The following is a 17,711-nucleotide window of genomic DNA, read 5'->3' as shown; positions in this document are numbered from 1 at the left end:
GTAGAAGCTTCGATCTGCTTTCTCTTATACTCACTCTGATGTATCTTGGATTAGCTTATCTCACCAGCCCAGCTAGTGATTTTTTTCTCCCCCACCCACCACCACCCTCTTTTTAGTCTCCTCTCTCTCTCTGGTCCTCTTTTCTTGGTTTAAGTCATCCACGTGTTCTTTCACTCTTCACTCCCACTTCCTGACATTTTCTGAGCAGGATGCTGGAGGGGAAGGTGCCTAAAAGGAAGCTTTCACACCAAAAATCAACAGGGCCGCCCTAGCTGGTTTGGCTCAGTGAATAGAGCGTCGGCCTGCGGACTGAAGGGTTCGGGTTCGATTCCAGTCAAGGGCACATGCCCAGGTTATGGGCTCATCCCCAGTAGGAGGCATGCAGAAGGCAGCCCATCAGTGATTCTCTCTCATTATTGATGTTTCTCTCTCTCTCTCTCTCTCTCTCCCTCCCTCCCTCCCTCCCTCCCCCCTCCCCTGAAATCAATAAAAATATACATTAAAAAAAATCAACAGGACCTCTCCTTGATTTTTCCCTCTTACATTCCAATAAATATGTCTGACTCTGCATTTCCAACTACAGGACTCTTTAAGAGGAAAGCTTGGAGCCCAGAGGTTATGGGACATATTGATTGTGACAGAGACGTAGACAAACGGAGCAGATTGTTATTCTGGACAGAGTATGTCAGAGGATAGGCATTTTGCATTGTGAAGAAATGAGTGGTTGCTGGCTTGGGAGCTCAGTGGCCTTGGCACCTCCTTCAGTCTGGCCCCTCTGGGCCAGCGGGGTTTCCATCATCTAGTCTCTCGGAGCACTTTGCAGACCCTCAGGCTCTCTCTGGGCTCGTCTTCTGGATGGCTCCTCGGGTCACACCCAGTAACAGTGTTCTCTTTTCCTTAGAGCTATGAACCAGATGAGCTGACCAAAGAGATGGCCCACCTGGAAGGACTAATGAAGGACCTCAACGCCATCACGACAGCATGACGTCCTTCACCAGGACGTGACTCCAGAACTGAGTCTAGAAGTCTTGGGACTCAGCTTGGAAACAAGGAATTGTACAGAGGATGAGAGACAGCACTTAAGAACACAGCGTGAACATGCAGACAAGCCTGCGCCTGCGTGGGGCTGCTTCTGGTCAGCCCGGAAGAAGCCCATGTCGAGGCAGCTTCCCTTTACCTGCTGGCACACTGTAGGACCGGGCACCATGGGCCAAAGTTTTGTGTCTAAGGAAGAGGCAAGAAACGCAGCCTCCCTTTCACTTTGTGGTCAGGCTGTGTCTTCGTGCTATGACTTCATCGCCTTTACAGAGTGTAGACATTGGCATTTATGTACAATTTTATTTGCGTCCTATTTTACCTTCAGAAGAAAAACACTATTAAAACCAAGGAAGTCGTGGTGTTCTCCACAAGTGGTTGACATTTGACTTGTCTGAATTATGTATGGAAAGTCATCAACAGCGTGGGTTGTTCCAGGGGTAGGCTTGTTTTTTTGTTTTTATTTTTTAATTATGAGTCATTGCATCCTCTACCAGCTGTTAACCCATCACTTTGAGGGGGGAGGAAATGTTGCATTGCTGTTTGTAAGCTTTTTTATTATTTTTTTAATTATAATTATTAAAGGCCTGACTTTCTTCTCTCATCACTGTGAGATTACAGATCTATTTGAATGATATGTAACATTGAAAGGACTTGTTTGTTGCTTCTGTGCAGTTTCAGTATTGGGGTGGGAGGGAGGGTTGGGAATAGGAAATGGAGGGGCTGCTGAGTTCCTGTGTGTGTTTCCATTGTACTTTCTTTAAGAAGCCTGCGGAGAATGGAAGCATCTACGTTATTGTCCTTTCCTGGCGTGTCCATCTTTATTGTCACTAAATTGCAACTGGAGTTTCATGTGGACCTAGTTAAAATTTTCTTCTGTGCAATAGGTGGGTTCGAGGATTTAGCTGCTTTGTGTCTTGGTCAGATCCTGATGAGAGTGCCCATGCCGAGCAGTCAGGTACTGTACTCCCACTTGCAGGGGTATTGCAGACAGGGCAGCCCCGCTCCTGGGCGGTCAGAGAACAGGGTGAGCCTTTTTCCTGCTTTTGTCATTTGTTCCCATTGGGAAAGTTGAGGGTTAAGGAAGGAACTTTGTTTCCACTTAGGACTCCTTGCATCTCTCCAGTTCCTGTCCTCAGCCAGCCCAACTCTCCCTTCCATGTTGCAGGAGCTGCTTTACCCCTGAGGCTCCCACTTCTTTCTGAACATGGTTCTTCAAGTAGCAGTGGACAGGGACAGTGGTGAGGGGCACAGGAGGCAGCTGCCCCTCCTCCATCCAGCAGCTCAGCTAAGCCCCTGGTTAGAATGAGCAGCAGGAGGTTTCTGAGGTACACTGAGTGGCCTGGCCACACACAGAAGCCTTTGCCTTTGCAAATAATGCTTGTTTTCTTTTTCTTAAAAAGGTAAGGAGCTGAGGTGTTGGGGTTTTTTGTTTGTTTGTTTGTTTTTAATATTAAGAATATATTATGAAAAAATACAGGAAAGCCCTTCAGGCATTTCCCCCAAGAGAATGTGGAAGGCAGTAGAGAACAGCAGTCGCCAACCAGTGGTCCATGAGGTCTGAAAGGTTGGCAACCGCTGCTCTAGCCGATGAACTCTTTGTATTAATTATTTTGGGGCAATGAAAAGTGCAGTGCTGGAACTCCTGCTGCCGTGCCCCTGCTCACAGATGGTGCTACCAGGCAGGGTTCTGCGAAGCCGGTGCACTTAAACTGACCCTGAAAAGAGCACTCCGGCACCAGGCGGCTGATTCCCCAGGAACTGGCTCACCTTCGCCCAAAGAAACATGCTCGGTGTTCAGGGCATTTCCTCCCATGAATCTTAACACCTGTTACCTCAGGGCCTTGGTACCTGGACACTGCCACAAAGCTGGGGCGGGTGGGGGACTATTTTTAAATAAACTGCTCAAAGTTGGGATTTTTTTAGAATTAAGAAAAAGGAAGCTATTCTGAATTGCACCTTTTCACAATTTAATACATTTTCTTACATTTCCTGTGGTTTTTTAAACGAAGCCATTGTATGTGTTATAATGTCATAGGTGAGCAGCTGCTCAGTAGCTTCCTTTGGGAGCATCTGGAACAGATATGTCTGCGCCTTTTTGCCTGCAGGGGCCCTCAAGGGCTGCTGGGACTACTTGCTGTACACACTTGTTTGGCCTTTTCTGTAGTTGATGCTGTAAACTCTATGGCTTTTTAAAAAACAATTTCATGTTTTTATTTAGTATTGGAAATCCAATACACTTTTTTAACCCATTCAAACTCTGGTCTAAGTGTTATTTTCCTTTTTCCTTAAGAAAACAGAACTCGGGGGTCCCCTGTTTCCCAGCCTCAAATTGACTTCACCATTTCCCTCACAACTGTAAAGGCAGGAGTTCTCAGGACAGTGTGGAGGTGTGGACAGAGAGCCAGGAGGCTGCAGGCAGAGGTTGCCCATTAGCCCCAAAGATAAGTCCTGTCCCCACCCCTCACTGCTGCCCAGCAGGGACTGAGGAGCCACAGGTGACTTCTGTCAGAAAGTCCAGCAGAAAAGTGTAGCCGCTGCTGAAGGGTGTGTGGGCCTAGTCCCTGCTGTGGCATTGCCCTGTGCAGCAGCTGATCTGTTGGCACAGGACAGAGCACTCACACTAGGCCTGGGCCTTTCCACTCCCAACCCTCCTCTCGGGTGTGTGGCACCTAGAGCAGGTATCTACAAGGAGTCCCTGCCTTTCCCAGGCTGCCTCACCTGACTGCATTTGCTCCGTGCCTTAGCTCAGACTGCTGTAACAAAAATACATTGACGACGTCTTAACCAGCAAACATCTATTTCTCAAAATCCTGGAGTCGGGGAAGCTCAGGGTACCAGAGTTTTGCTGGTGTCTGCTTCCTGGTTCATGGAGTCATAAATGTCTTCTCACTGTGTCCTCACGTGGTGAAAGGAAGAGCTCTCTGAGGTCTCTTGTTATAAGGGCACTAATCCCATTTCATGAAGGTTCACTTGCATGACCTCACCACCTCCCTAAAGCCCCACCATCATACACCATCACATTGGGGATTACGATGTAACATAAATTTGAGGAGATACAAGCATTCAGTCCATAGCACTAAAATATCATGGAGCACGAAGGTCTGGGCTCAGAATGGTGATGAACACACAGCCATAGGCCTGCCTCCATGAACTGCAGTACAGTGAGGGCTGGACGCAGAGCCCAGTGTCCTGTTACTAACTATTCCCTTGGCCCTTGGGACTTCATCTGCTCTGCTGCCAAGTGTATTTTATGAAACCTGCATCCCGTCATTCCTGTTAGCGGTGCCCTGCTGGCCTCAGGGTAGAGTCACAGCTCCAAGTGCCAAAGCTGTGCTAGCCTGCCGTAGCCGCCAGGCCCAGACTCACGTGCTGTGCACCCAGCACCCCAACCATGGAAAGCTGCTTGGGAAACTTTTTCTGGAATTCACTCCACTGCTGCTACTTTTTTAACTAGAGACCCCTGTGCTGCCTCCTCCACATCCATAGGTGGAACTCTATGCATTTCACACTGATATATCTGTCAGTCTTTTTACACTGGACTGTAAAGGCAATGAGAACACATTTCTCACTCCCTTCCCAATGCCTGATGCCAGCACCAATTTCTGACAACAGCAAATATTATCTTGGATGGACAGACAGGAAGACCTGGCCTGGAGTGTATTGGAAAGCTCCCCACTCATACAGCACCCCAGGTCCACTTGGAGGCATCACAGTAGGTCCCTAGTGACACTGTTGTCAGAACCCTCCATTCTAGCAGCCATGGCCCTTTGGTGTCCTGGGATGAACTTGGACCATACAAAGACTGGTCTGCCTGGCAGAGTGGTAAGAAATGGTCCTGGTGTCACAACAACCAACTGGGTGTTGGGAACCAAGGCAAGGATGTCCTCCAGATTGGTCTAGGATGAACATTAAGAACAAGGCTCTCTATGAAGAAGAAATGCCCTCTTTCCAAGCCAAAAGCCTCTCCCAATTTCAGCCACCTTCCTGCCAGGGGTGTGGTCTCATGAGCAGAGAGACTAGAGAACAGCCCTCTGATGGGGAAAAGGTATGGGCAGGGGGTGGAAAAGCAGGCGCCATGAAGGGCCAGCCCTACCCACACAGATGAAGGGCCCAGACAGCAGTTGGGCAACTCTTCATCTTGGGTCTCCAGCTACCAGGGGGGCTAGGGTCAGAGGTGGAAGACAGTAATTGAAGGAAAATAATATAATAAAATAATAATCTTTAAAAGTATCTAATGTTGAAAAAATGATATTTAAAACTCTGATTACCCGCTAAGCAGAATGAATAATGTTCATCTCAAAATACTCTTTTAGTCAACTAGGAATTTGATGAGTTCAGAAATGAAAAGATGGCCTAAAGCTGAGCTCAGACAGGGTCGGAGAGAGCTCTTGCTGCACTAGAGAATAAGAGGAATTTGTAACTTCCTGAAATATCTCGGGCTGGGAACTTAACATTGGCAGCAGGTATAATCAACAAGATGGTGAGAAAATGAGATGCTAGTGGGAATGTCCCCCGATGTGAAATGGCTGTCCTTGAGGTGCCCCAAAGGGCTTTTTTTTTTTTTAATTTAAATTATTTTTTAAATAAATCTTTATTGTTCAGATTATTACAATTGTCCCTCTTTCTTCTCCCCATAGCTCCCCTCCACCCGGTTCGCACCCCACCCCAAGCTCTTACCCCCTCCCCCATTGTCCTCATCCATAGGTGTACGATTTTTGTCCAGTCTCTTCCCACACCCCCTTCCCCCTGAGAATTGTCAGTCCACTCCCTTTCTATGCCCCTGATTCTATTATATTCACCAGTTTATTCTGTTTATCATATTTTTTATTAACTCGATTTTTGGATTCACTTGTTGATAGATATGTATTTGTTGTCACTTTGTGTTGGAGAGTGGGAATTTTTGAGCATGCTTACTACTACCATTCCAGAGAGGCCGTGGACTATGCCCCAGATAGAGTTGTCAGTGCTGACACCAGGCCAGGCCTTGAGATACAGTCTCATGGGCCCTATCCAGCACATAGGCCTTCTTTCATAGAACACTGTCAGCTTTCTGAAGAACAGGATGACCCTGTGAATAACATGGTCGTCAATGACATGATCCTGACGTTGCTTGGGAAAAACTGTTTTGTCTTGGGTTACTTGCTCTGCAAAAACAGGATGTGGTTAATGTGCTTAAAAGTGGTCCTGCACAAAGGGTCGGGGCTGCTCTCTGGACTCCCTGCGTGGAGAAAGGCAGAGCAGTCACTGGCTGGCTGGCTGGCCAGCTGGCCAGCTAATAAAGGCTCCCTAAATTTTAATTTGGTCTGAACTCCAGTGGTCGTTCACTCACGCTCGCTCCACAACACTTTGTTGTTCATAATTTTTATCTTTACTTTTTTCTTCTTCTTCCTCTTGTCAAAGCCGTGGTCGGCAAACTGCGGCTCGAGAGCCACATACAGCTCTTTGGCCCCTGGAGTGTGGCTCTTCCACAAAATACCACAGCCTGGGCGAGTCTATTTTGAAGAATTGGCGTTAGAAGAAGTTTAAGTTTAAAAAATTTGGCTCTCAAAAGAAATTTCAATCGATGTACTGTTGATATTTGGCTCTGTTGACTAACGAGTTTGCCAACCACTGTCTTAAAGAATACCCTTCAGCATTTCATATAATACTGGTTTGGCGGTGATGAACTCCTTTAGCATTTTCTTATCTGTGAAGCTCTTTATCTGACCTTCAATTCTAAATGATAGCTTTGCTGGGTAGAGTAATCTTGGTTGTAGGTTCTTGCTATTCATCACTTGAATATTTCTTGCCACTCCCGTCTGGCCTGCATAGTTTCTGTTGAGAAATCAGCTGACAGTCATATGGGTCCTCCCTTGTAGGTAACTATACTGTTTTTCTCTTGCTGCTTTTAATATTCTCTCTTTGTCTTTTGCCCTTGGCATTTTAATTATGATGTGTCTTGGTGTGGTCCTCTTTGGATTCCTCTTGTTTGGGGTTCTCTGCATTTCCTGGACTTGTAAGTCTATTTCTTTCACCAGGTAGGGGAAGTTTTTGGTCATTATTTCTTCAAATAGGTTTTCAATATCTTGCTCTCTCTCTGCTTCTGGCACCCCCATAATTCGGATGTTGGTACGCTTAAAGTTGTCCCAGAGGCTCCTTACACTATCTTCATATTTTTGGATTATTTTTTCTTTTTGCTTTTCTGGTTGGGTGTTTTTTACTTCTTCATATTTCAAATCTTTGACTTGATTCTTGGGATTCTCTAGTCTGCTGTTGGATCTCTGTATATTATTCTTTATTTCAGTCAGTGTATGCTTAATTTCTAATTAGTCCTTTTTCATATCCTTGAGAGTCTCACTAAATTCTAGAAGATTCTTGAGTAACCTTATAACTGTGGTTTTGAACTCTATATCCTGTAGTTTGCTTTCCTCCATTTCTTTCATTTGTGACCTGTTTCTTTGTCTCTGTCTTTTGGCTGCTTCCCTGTGTTGATAGAGTGGCTTTGTGTGCTAGGTGTCCTATAGGGCCCAGTGGCTCAGCCTCCCTAATTACCTGGGGTGGACAATCTTGGTGCACCCCTTTGTGGGCTGTGTGCACAGTCTTGTTGTAGTTAAGCCTTGATTGCTGTTGATATCACTGGGAGGAATTGACCTCCAGGCCAATTGGCTGTGAGGACCAGTTGTGTCTACAATGGGAGAACTGCTGTGCTGCTAACACCCTTTTGGGGCAGGACTTACTTTAATGGGGCTTTGGTGCTCACTGAGTCTGCCCCCTGAGTGTGTCGCTTATGGATGTGAAGAGTTGTAATCTGGTGTGGTCTCACTTTGACCACTGGGTGCACTGGCTCTTAGATCTCCAAGGAGGTGCAAAGTCAGCCACTGCCTGAGGCCACCCAGCAGGAGCTACAGAGAGATCTGCAGATTCCTCCTCTTAGTTTGGGGTTTGGAGGTGCCCAGATGAGGCCCAGCTGTGAAGCAATGCAGGCTGCTGATGAACCTTAGGCCTCCTTTTGGAAGCTCTGGGGTTCTTTGACCCAGCTGCAGCCTGTTAGGTTAGGTTGCAAAAGGCCAGGTCATTCATATGCAAATGCCTCTGTGCACAGCTTGGGTGGGGTTGTAAATTGGGTGGGTTGTGGTCTCAGGGAATCACTGGGTGGTGCAAACAGCAATGGTTGCCTGTTGGCCTTGCCCCGATAGGTCCCTGGGTTTCTGTGTCCCGCGGCCCCATGCAGGAACAATGAACACTGCGACCACCTCTGAGAGAAAGCTGCCCTCGTGTTCTGGCCTGATGCCAGACAGTCCAGTTTCTCCCTGAATGGGTCCCCAGAGTCTCTCCTGGTACTGGAATTCAGAGCAGTCAGGAGTTTGTATCTCCTTCCTGATTGAAAAAGACCACAGCGTACCCAGTGGCCAGCCCATTTCTTCACGTGCCTCCATACCTTCGCTCTTCTGCACCTCTGCACCTCTGCACCTTCTACCAGTCTAGATGCACTTTTCTCTTTCCCTCTTGTTGTATAACTTCCACTCAGCCAGACTTCCCATGGTTCTGGATGATATCCGATTTTTCTTTTAGTTGTAGTTTTGATGTGATTGTGTGAGACAGCAAGTTCAGGTGTTTACCTATGCCGCCATCTTGGTTCCTCCCCAAAGGGCTTTTTAAAATGAGAAGATGAGAGGTAACGTCAACACTGTTTGCTCTTTGCACTTCTCTTTTGTAACCCCCTCTAGTTCCCCACATCTTGTAGAATGTCTGCCATGTGCAGGAAGTCTTGAGTGAGACTGGCTTCCCCAAAGAGGGGCGTCTGGATAGAGCATGGTCTGGCATGAAGAGGGTGACCGTGAATGTAACCGGTTTACTCTGAGCCAGAAGTCATCAAAAGAATCTAAACCTGAAAATTCACAGAAAATCCAGGGGACAGAGGGGAGAGGATGAGACTTTTCACAGGTCAAAGAAATGTGAATTCCAATCAGATTGGAATTCTTAAAATCTTATCCGGATTTTAAGAGTCAAGACCTCAGCTAGTGTCTGGACTGCAATCGTTTTACATGTCCGCACCCAGCATATCGGTGTCCTGTAGCAAGCCCATCACCCTGTTGTAGGTATGCATGCTAGTTTGTTAATAGGTCTACCTTCTGTGGACCTATTCCTCCAAAGGGGCAATTTAGGAGCCATTCTAAATTATTTCCTCAATACCGTAGCACATGGCTCAGCAAATCCTGCAGCTCTTTCTCTCAAGTGTCTCCCAAAGTGGCTCCTTTTGTCGTTGGGCCAATTCCTCATTGAACCCTGCCCCTGACCAGCCTTAGCCTTACACAACTGTGGAAGAGATTTTTCTAACTCCAATCTGAACTCTCTCTACCCTGCTCAATTTTGTGCAATAGCTCCCTACCCCCATCCCCATCCCACGCTCCCCCTGTCACCTGCCCTGCAGAATGGAGTCCCATGTGGCCCTGTGTGCCTCTTTGCTTCTATTTTCCACTTAATCCTTTCACCCAAACTTGGCCCTAACAATACAGAGCAATCTACATTTACAGAATAAGTCATGATATTTAACCTCTTACTATTCCCTTTGCCTCAGTGCTCTCTTTCCCCTTGCTCTCACTCCTGGCTTTGTTTGCCTGATAAATTTCTACTCATGTTTAATGATACAGCCTACCCATCCAGTCTCCTGATTGTTCTTATTCATATTTCTGTCTCTTCCAATACATGTAACTCCTGAAGGAAAACAATCCTGCTTGTTTTGGGATTCTCCACCCCAGTGCCTGGCACTGTAGGTGTTCACTAATGCCCTTGTCTGGTGAGGAAGATGGCCAGGTGCTAGGGGAATTTGACAAAGTCTGAATTATTTCTGAGAGCATATACTCAGAAAGGTTTTGCAGAGGCGATAAGGCTGAGCTGAGTCTAGGAATTTATATGAAGCTATTTATCAGGTGAGAGAGGAAGCCACTGCAGAGTCGAGAAGCTGCCCACTTCATGTGACCATCAACACTGCACCTTCAAGAGAACCATCCTACATCACACTGAGCTTGGGGCCTCTGGAACTGTGCTCAGCTTCCTGTGATTGGATGAAGCCCCTGAGCCCCAGGAGGCCACTGGGGAGGATCTGGAGGATGCATTGAGCTGGCACTATCCTCCCCAAAGCCCTGGGTCACTACAAGGGCAATTCTGTGCCCAGCCAAGCTGGATTTGATTGGTCAGGTACCACAGGTGGGGGTCAGGCCTAGAGAGTTGAAAATAAGGTGGGTTCCTTTCATAAACTCAAAACCTAGGTCTCACTGAATTCTGGGGGATTTTCTGAAAGAAGGAGCTGGGATCCATTCCTGAAGGCAAAATGATGGATCAGGCTCCCATAAGCAACGTTGCCTCAGAAATGACAGGAGAACCAGCTGGTGAACATTCTAGACACACACAGAAGGGAAAAACTTGTTGGAACTAAAACCAAATAGATCTTGGTGTGGGCAGGTGGAGTGCGAGAAGGAATATTTGGGGCCGGATAGAAAGGGGTCTTCCTCACCCAAGAAGCTGGAAATCATTCCTGGTTTCATAAATATTTCTACTGTGTGCCAGGCACTGAGGGTGCACAATGAGTAACAGCCCATGCTGATGCATTCAGACACTTGACAGAAATTACCACCCAGCAGGAAAATGCTAAGACACCTGACAAAGTGATTGGGCAAAGCAAGGAAGGAACTTCCAATACTGACTGCATAGTCTGGGGGTCACAGAATAATGACCCTGAGAATGGTGGAGGTTCCCCAGAGAAAGCAAATGGTGTTTCTTTTAGCATTGTTTGCAGTCCCTATGAAAAACAGGGGCAATTCAGATACTGGTCAAATTACAACAGAAATGCTTTTCAAGTATTTGATCAAAAGATAGCAAGGGAATTCCCCAACAGAGGACCAGAAAGCTGAACCCAAGTGGTAAACCAAAAGGGAGGCGGGCACTTTCCTTGGGAAAAGCCCAATACCAGAAACCTGAAAGCAGGGAGTGGAGCCACCTGTGCTGCAAGGCAAACTTGTGTGAGTGTGGCCCAGGGGGGATCATCCTGTCAGGGAATGACACCGAAGGGCAGCCTGACAGGCAACTTCTCTGCTTGAAAATTAAAGAAAAAATCCTCAGCTCCTTTCAAAATTTGTTGAAGATTGTTGTGTCTATAATCATAAAGAATATTGATCTGTAGTTTTATTTTTTTACATCTCTGGTTTTTGTATCAGTGTAATACTGGCCTCATAGAATAAGAAAAGTGTTCCTCCTCTTCTACATTTATAGGAGTTTGTGAAAGATTGGTGTGGTTCTTTAAACATGTGATAGAATTCACCAGTGAGGTTGTCCTGGGCTTTTCTTTATGGGGAGTTTTATTACTAATTTAATATCTCTGCTTGTTATATGTCTACTCGGATTTTCTATTTCTTCTTGATTCAGTTTTGGTAGTTTGTGTGTTTCTAAGAATGTGTTCATTTTATCTAGGTTGTCTAATTTGTTGGCATGCTACTGTCCATAGTGTTCCCTTACATTCCTTTTTATTTCTTAAAGGTTGGTAGGAATATCTCCCCTTTCATTCCTGAGGTTAGTATTTTGAGGCTTCTCTTTCTCTCTCTCTCTCTCTCTCTCTCTCTCTCTCTCTCTCTCTCTCTCCATCTCTCTCTCTCTCTCTCTCTCCTCTCTTTCTCTCTCTTGGTGTGTGTGTGTGTGTCCTTCATTTTTAGTAGTGTAGTTGAGATTTTTGGGAGGTGCAAGTTACAAATCTATCTTCTTTAATATAGAATGAAAGCTAATTTGATTCCCCTAATGAGGAAAAATTGCAACATTTGCCAATAAAAACTTTCTTTAAACACTTATTCAGATCTTTGTTAAAGATTGTTATATCAAAGAAACTGCAATTTCAAGTTTACTCGCAGAAATAAAAAAATTTGTAACTTGGAAAGTTTCAAAATAATAAATCTATCCCAGAATCATAATTACCAGAGGGAAAAATGATCTCTGGGCTTACTTTCACAGCACTCTTAATTCTGTATACATCCACGTTATTCAAAGAGAGAGCACACATTCTTATTATATCGCATTTGGAAATGGACTCAATCACCCATGGTCTCCAAAAGGGTCAATTGTCAATTATCAAAATTTGTCAATTTTGTTGATCTTTTCTGATGATGATAATTTTTTTTTATTCTCTATTCCATTTATCTCTTCTCTAATCTTCATTATTTTCTTCTTTCTGCTAGCCTTTCTTAGTTTGCTTTTGTTTTCCTAGTTTCTTAAGGAGAATGTTTGGGTTACTGATTTAAGATCTTTTCATAAACATAGGAACATAATGCTATGTATTTCCCTCTGAAAACTACTTTTATTGCACCCCATAAATTCATTATAGTATATTGTGTTTTTGTTTCCATTCATCTCAATTTACTTTCTAATAGTCCTTGTGATTTCCTCTTTGACCCATTTGTGTTTTTTTAAGTTGTTAATTTCCATATATTTGTACATTTTCTACATTTTCTTTTGTTTTTGATTACTAATTTTATTAGATGGTGGTCAGAGAACATACTTTGTATGATTTCAATCTTTTTAAATTTATTGAGACTTGTTTTGTGGCCTAACACATGGTCTAATGTTACATGTGGACTTGAGAAGAATATGTATTTTGCTCTTATTAAGTGGACTGTTCTAGATGCCTGTTAGGAGCTCATTAGTTTATATTGTTGTTCAAATTTTATATTCCTTGCTGATTCTCTATCCAGTTGTTCTATTCATTATTAAAAGTGGAGTATTGAAATCTACAAATATTATTATTGAATTGTTCATTTCTCCCTTCCCTTATGCCAGGTTGGCTTTATTAATTTGGGGGCTCTGTTGTTAGAGGTATATATGTTTATAATTGTTAACTCTTCATGATGGATTGACCCTTTATTATCTTAACATATCATTTGTCTTCAGTGACAACTTTGTCTTAAAGTCTACTTTGTCTGATAATTAGCATAGCCAGTCCAGCTCTCTTTTGGCTAATGTTTGTATGACACATCTTTTCACATTCTTTCAACCTATTTGTGCCTTTGAAAACAAAGTATGTCTCTTATAGACAGTATATAGTTGGATTTTGTATATATATTATATATAAAATATATTTAGGGAGAAAAAAAAATGGCGGTGGAATAGACAGATGTGTTCCGAGCCTTGTCCCAGAGCAGAAAGAAAGACCAACTGAGGGTCACATGAGGAGTGTTTCTTGGCAAGTTAAGGGACAGCTAAACTCCAGGAGAAGGTGGGGGACTGCTAGACGGGATTCCCCTGACTGGGCAGCCCCCACTGCGGCTGGGTCCCCTCCCGGAGCTATGGGCTCAAACGTGGAGACTGTGCCATCTTGAAAGGGAAAGTGGAGCTTATCGGAAGCCAGAAAATCCACAACTGCGGCACCCACCGAACAGCTGTGAGCCCCAGAACACTGGTCCCCAACTGGCACAAACACGTGGATTCAGAGGAGCTCTACACTCCACCACAAAAAGGTCAGATTTCACCTGGGATAAGGAGAGAGAGAAGTACATAACCAGACATCCGGAGAAGAGAGACCGTGTGGGGGGGGTGGGGGGGGGGGCGCGCAAAGAAACAGCCCGCATATAAAAGAAAAGCAGGCATCACCAGAAAAGGAAGTAAAAAAATGGAGGCAAGCAACCTTCCAGAGAAAGAATTCAGAGAAATGGTCATAAGGTGGCTGAAAATAATGGAAGACAAATTTGATAATATGAGTAAGAACCAAAAGGAAATGAAGAAGAACCAAGAAAAAATGAAAAATGACATCGCTGCTGTAAAGGAATCAATAGAAAGCATCAAGAGTAGACTAGAAGAAGCAGAGGACCACATCAGTGAGCTAGAAGACAAGATGGGAAAAAATACCCAAGTAGAGCAGCTTCTAGAAAAAAAAAAATTAAAAAGCAGGAGGAGAGCCTAAGGGAACTTTGGGATAACACGAAACAAAACAACATCCGCATAATAGGGGTTCCAGAAGGAAAGGAAACTGAGCAAGGAATAGAAAACCTGTTTGAAGAAATAATGACAGAAAACTTCCCTGATACAGGGAAGAAAAAAACCCACACAAATCCAAGAAGCTCACAGAGTCCCAAGAAAAATGAACCCCAAAAGACCGACGCCAAGGCACATTATAATTAAGTTGGCAAACACTAACAACAAAGTAAGAATCTTAAAAGCGGCAAGAGAGAGACAGAAAGTTACATACAAAGGAACCCCCATCAGACTAGAAACAGATTTCTCAACAGAAACTCATCAAGCCAGAAGGGAATGAAATGAAATCTACAAAGTAATGCAAAGGAAGGGTCTGAATCCAAGAATACTGTACCCAGCAAGGCTATCAATCAACATTGAAGGTGAAACCAGGAGCTACACAGACAAAAAAGGACTAAGGGAATTTATTACCACCAAACCAACAATGCAAGAAATGCTAAAGTGTCTGCTGTAAAAAAAAAAAAGAAAGAAAGAAAGAAATAGGAAACAAAGAAGGAACACAGGGTAAAGAATAAAAATAGCAACATATAAGTACCTATCAATAATAACTTTAAATGTAAATGGATTAAATGCCCCAATCAAAAGACATAGGGTAACGGATTGGATAAGAAAACACGACCCATATATCTGCTGTCTACAAGAAACCCACCTCAGAAAAAAAGACGCACACAGACTGAGGGTGAAGGGATGAAAACAGGTTTTCAAGGCGAATGGAAATGAAAAAAAAGCTGGGGAAGCAATACTGATATCTGACAAATTAGATCTCAAAGTGAAGGACATAACAAGATATAAGGAAGGCCACGTCATAATACTAAAGGGAGCAATCCAACAAGAAGAAATAACTCTGGTAAACATATATGCACCCAATACAGGAGCACCCAAATACATAAAAAATCTCCTGGAGGATATCAAGGGAGAGACTGACAGCAATACAATCATAGTAGGAGACTTTAATACCCCACTATCACTATTGGACAAATCCTCTAAGCAAAAAATCACCAAAGAAACAGCAATCCTAAATGACTCACTAGACCAGATGGAATTAATTGACATCTTCAGAACATTTCACCCCAAAGCCACAGAATATACATTCTTCTCAAGTGCACATGGGTCATTTTCAAAGATAGACCATATGTTGGAACATAGGCAAAGTCTCTTCAAATTCAAGAAGATAGAAATCATATCAAGCATCTTCTCAGACCACAGTGTCATAAAACTGGAAATCAACTACAATAAAAACAATCCAAAGAAATCAAACACATGGAGACTAAACAGCATGCTATTAAACAATGACTGGGTTACCAGAGAGATCAAGGAAGAAATAAAAAACATCATGGCAACAAATGACAATGAAAACACAACAATCCAAAATCTATGGGACACAGCAAAAGCAGTCTTGAGACTGAAGTTCATAGCTGTACAAGCATACTGCAAAAAAACAAGAAACAATGGTAATAAATTACCGAACCCTACAACTCAAAGAGTTAGAAAAAGAGCAACAAGAAAATCCCAGTGTAAGCAGAGGGAAGGAAATAATAAAGATCAGAGGGAAGATAAACGACATAGAGACCAAAGAAACAATAAAAAAGATGAGCAAAACCAAGAGCAGATTCTTCGAAAGGATAAATAAGATTGATGAACCTCTAGCCAGGCTCACCAAGAAGTAAAGAGAGAGGACCCAAATAAACAAAATCAGAAATGAAAGAGGTGAAATAACAACAGATCCCGCCCAAATACAAAGGATTGTTAAAAAATACTACAAACAACTCTATTCCAACAAACTGGACAACCTGGAGGAAATGGACATATTCCTAGAAAAATATAACCTTCCAAAACTCAATCAGGAAGAATCTAAACAGCTCAATATGCCAGTAACTATGGAAGAAATTGAAGCAGTCATCAAAAAGCTTCCGGCAAACAAAAGCCCGGGGCCAGATGGCTTCACATGAGAGTTTTACCAAACGTTCAAGGAAGAACTTAAACCTATCCTCCTCAGACTATTCCAAAAAATTCAAGAGGAAGGAACACTTCCAAGCTCCTTTTATGAAGCCAGCATCACCCTAATACCAAAACTAGACAAAGACAACACAATGAAAGAGAATTACAGGCCAATATCCCTCATGAATGTAGATGCCAAAATCCTCAACAAAATTCTAGGAAATCAGATCTAGCACTACATCAGGAAGATCATACACCATGACCAAGTAGGATTTATTCCAGGAATGCAAGGATGGTACAATATCTGCAAATCAATAAACGTGATACATCACAAAAACAAACTGAGAGATAAAAATCACATAGTTATATCAATTGATGCAGAAAAAGCATTTGACAAAATCCAACACCCTTTCTTGATAAAAACTCTCAACAAGGTGGGAATAGAAGGATCATACCTCAACATCATAAAAGCTATATATGATAAACCCACAGCTAACATCATACTCATTGGGCAAAAACTACAACCATTTCCCCTAAGAACAGGAACAAGACAGGGATGCCCACTCTCATCACTCCTGTTTGACATAGTACTGGAAGTATTAGCCATTGCAATTAGACAAGAAGAAGAAATAAAAGGCATCCTAATTGGAAAAGAAGAAGAAAAGCTGTCCTTATTTGCAGTTGACATGATATTATACATAAAAAACCCGAAAGACTCCATCAAAAAACCAATAGACTTAATAAATGAATTCAGCAATGTAGCAGGATACAAAATTAACGCCAAGAAATCTATGGCATTTCTATACACCAATAGTAAACTTATAGAAAGAGATACTAAAAAAGCAATCCCATTTACCATCGCACCAAAAAAATTAAGATACCTAGGAAAAAACTTAACCAAGGAAGTAAAAGACCTATAGGTGGAAAACTACAGGACACTGTAAAAAGAGATAGAGGAAGACATAAACAGATGGAAGAACATACCATGTTCATGGATTGGTAGAATCAACATCATCAAAATGTCCATACTACCCAAAGCAATCTATAGATTCAATGCACTCCCCATTAAAATACCAACGGCATATTTCACAGACCTAGAAAGAACTCTCCAAAAATTCATCTGGAATAAAAAAAGACCCCGAATAGCCACAGCAATCCTGAGAAAGAAGAATAAACTAGGAGGGATCTCAATACCAGATTTCAAGCTGTATTACAAAGCCACTGTCCTCAAAACAGCCTGGTACTGGCACAAGAACAGACATATAGATCAATGGAATAGAATAGAGAATCCAGATATTGAATCAAACCACTATGCGCAATTAATATTTGACAAAGGAGGCATGAACATACAATGGAGTCAAGACAGTCTCTTCAATAAATGGTGTTGGGAAAATTGGACAGATACATGCAAAAAAATGAAACTAGATCACCAACTTACACCATACACAAAAATAAACCCAAAATGGATACAGGACTTAAATATAAGACGGGAAACCATAAAAATACTAGAGGAATCTGCAGGCAGCAAAATCTCAGACATATGCCGAAAGAACTTCTTCACTGATACTGCCCCTAGGGCAATGGAAGCCAAAGAGAAAAATAAACAAATGGGACTACATCAAAATAAAAAGCTTTTGCACAGCAAAAGAAACCATCAACAAAACAACAAGAAACCCCACTGTATGGGAGAACATATTTGCAAATGTTATCACTAATAAAGGTTTAATCTCCAACATCTACAGGCA

At 43.0% G+C, this 17,711-nt stretch overlaps 2 protein-coding genes across 15 annotated transcripts in view; one reads left to right on the top strand and one right to left on the bottom strand.

Moving 5' to 3' along the window:
• Positions 1-1,638, top strand: part of NEO1 (neogenin 1) — a 352,200-nt gene extending 350,562 nt beyond the window's left edge. For 12 of the 14 annotated variants that reach the window (XM_080657714.1, XM_080657720.1, XM_080657718.1 and 9 more), the window contains one exon: positions 902-1,638. In XM_080657714.1, coding sequence (XP_080513840.1) covers positions 902-985 — 84 coding nt within the window. In that variant the 3' untranslated portion in view covers positions 986-1,638. The remainder of the gene's footprint in view (positions 1-901) is intronic. The other 2 variants (XM_080657716.1, XM_080657712.1) reach the window with 2 other exon arrangements.
• A 6,952-nt stretch (positions 1,639-8,590) lies between these two features.
• The window catches only part of HCN4 (hyperpolarization activated cyclic nucleotide gated potassium channel 4), a 96,448-nt gene continuing 87,327 nt past the window's right edge, over positions 8,591-17,711 (bottom strand). Inside the window, exon 9 of the mRNA XM_080656994.1 lies at positions 8,591-8,668. Within this exon, the coding sequence (XP_080513120.1) occupies positions 8,633-8,668 (36 nt within the window). The 3' untranslated portion in view covers positions 8,591-8,632. The remainder of the gene's footprint in view (positions 8,669-17,711) is intronic.

This window comes from Plecotus auritus (genome assembly GCF_963455305.1).
Source record: "Plecotus auritus genome assembly, chromosome: 1".
Lineage (NCBI taxonomy): Eukaryota > Metazoa > Chordata > Mammalia > Chiroptera > Vespertilionidae > Plecotus > Plecotus auritus.
This window is presented reverse-complemented; position numbering and strand designations above follow the sequence as displayed.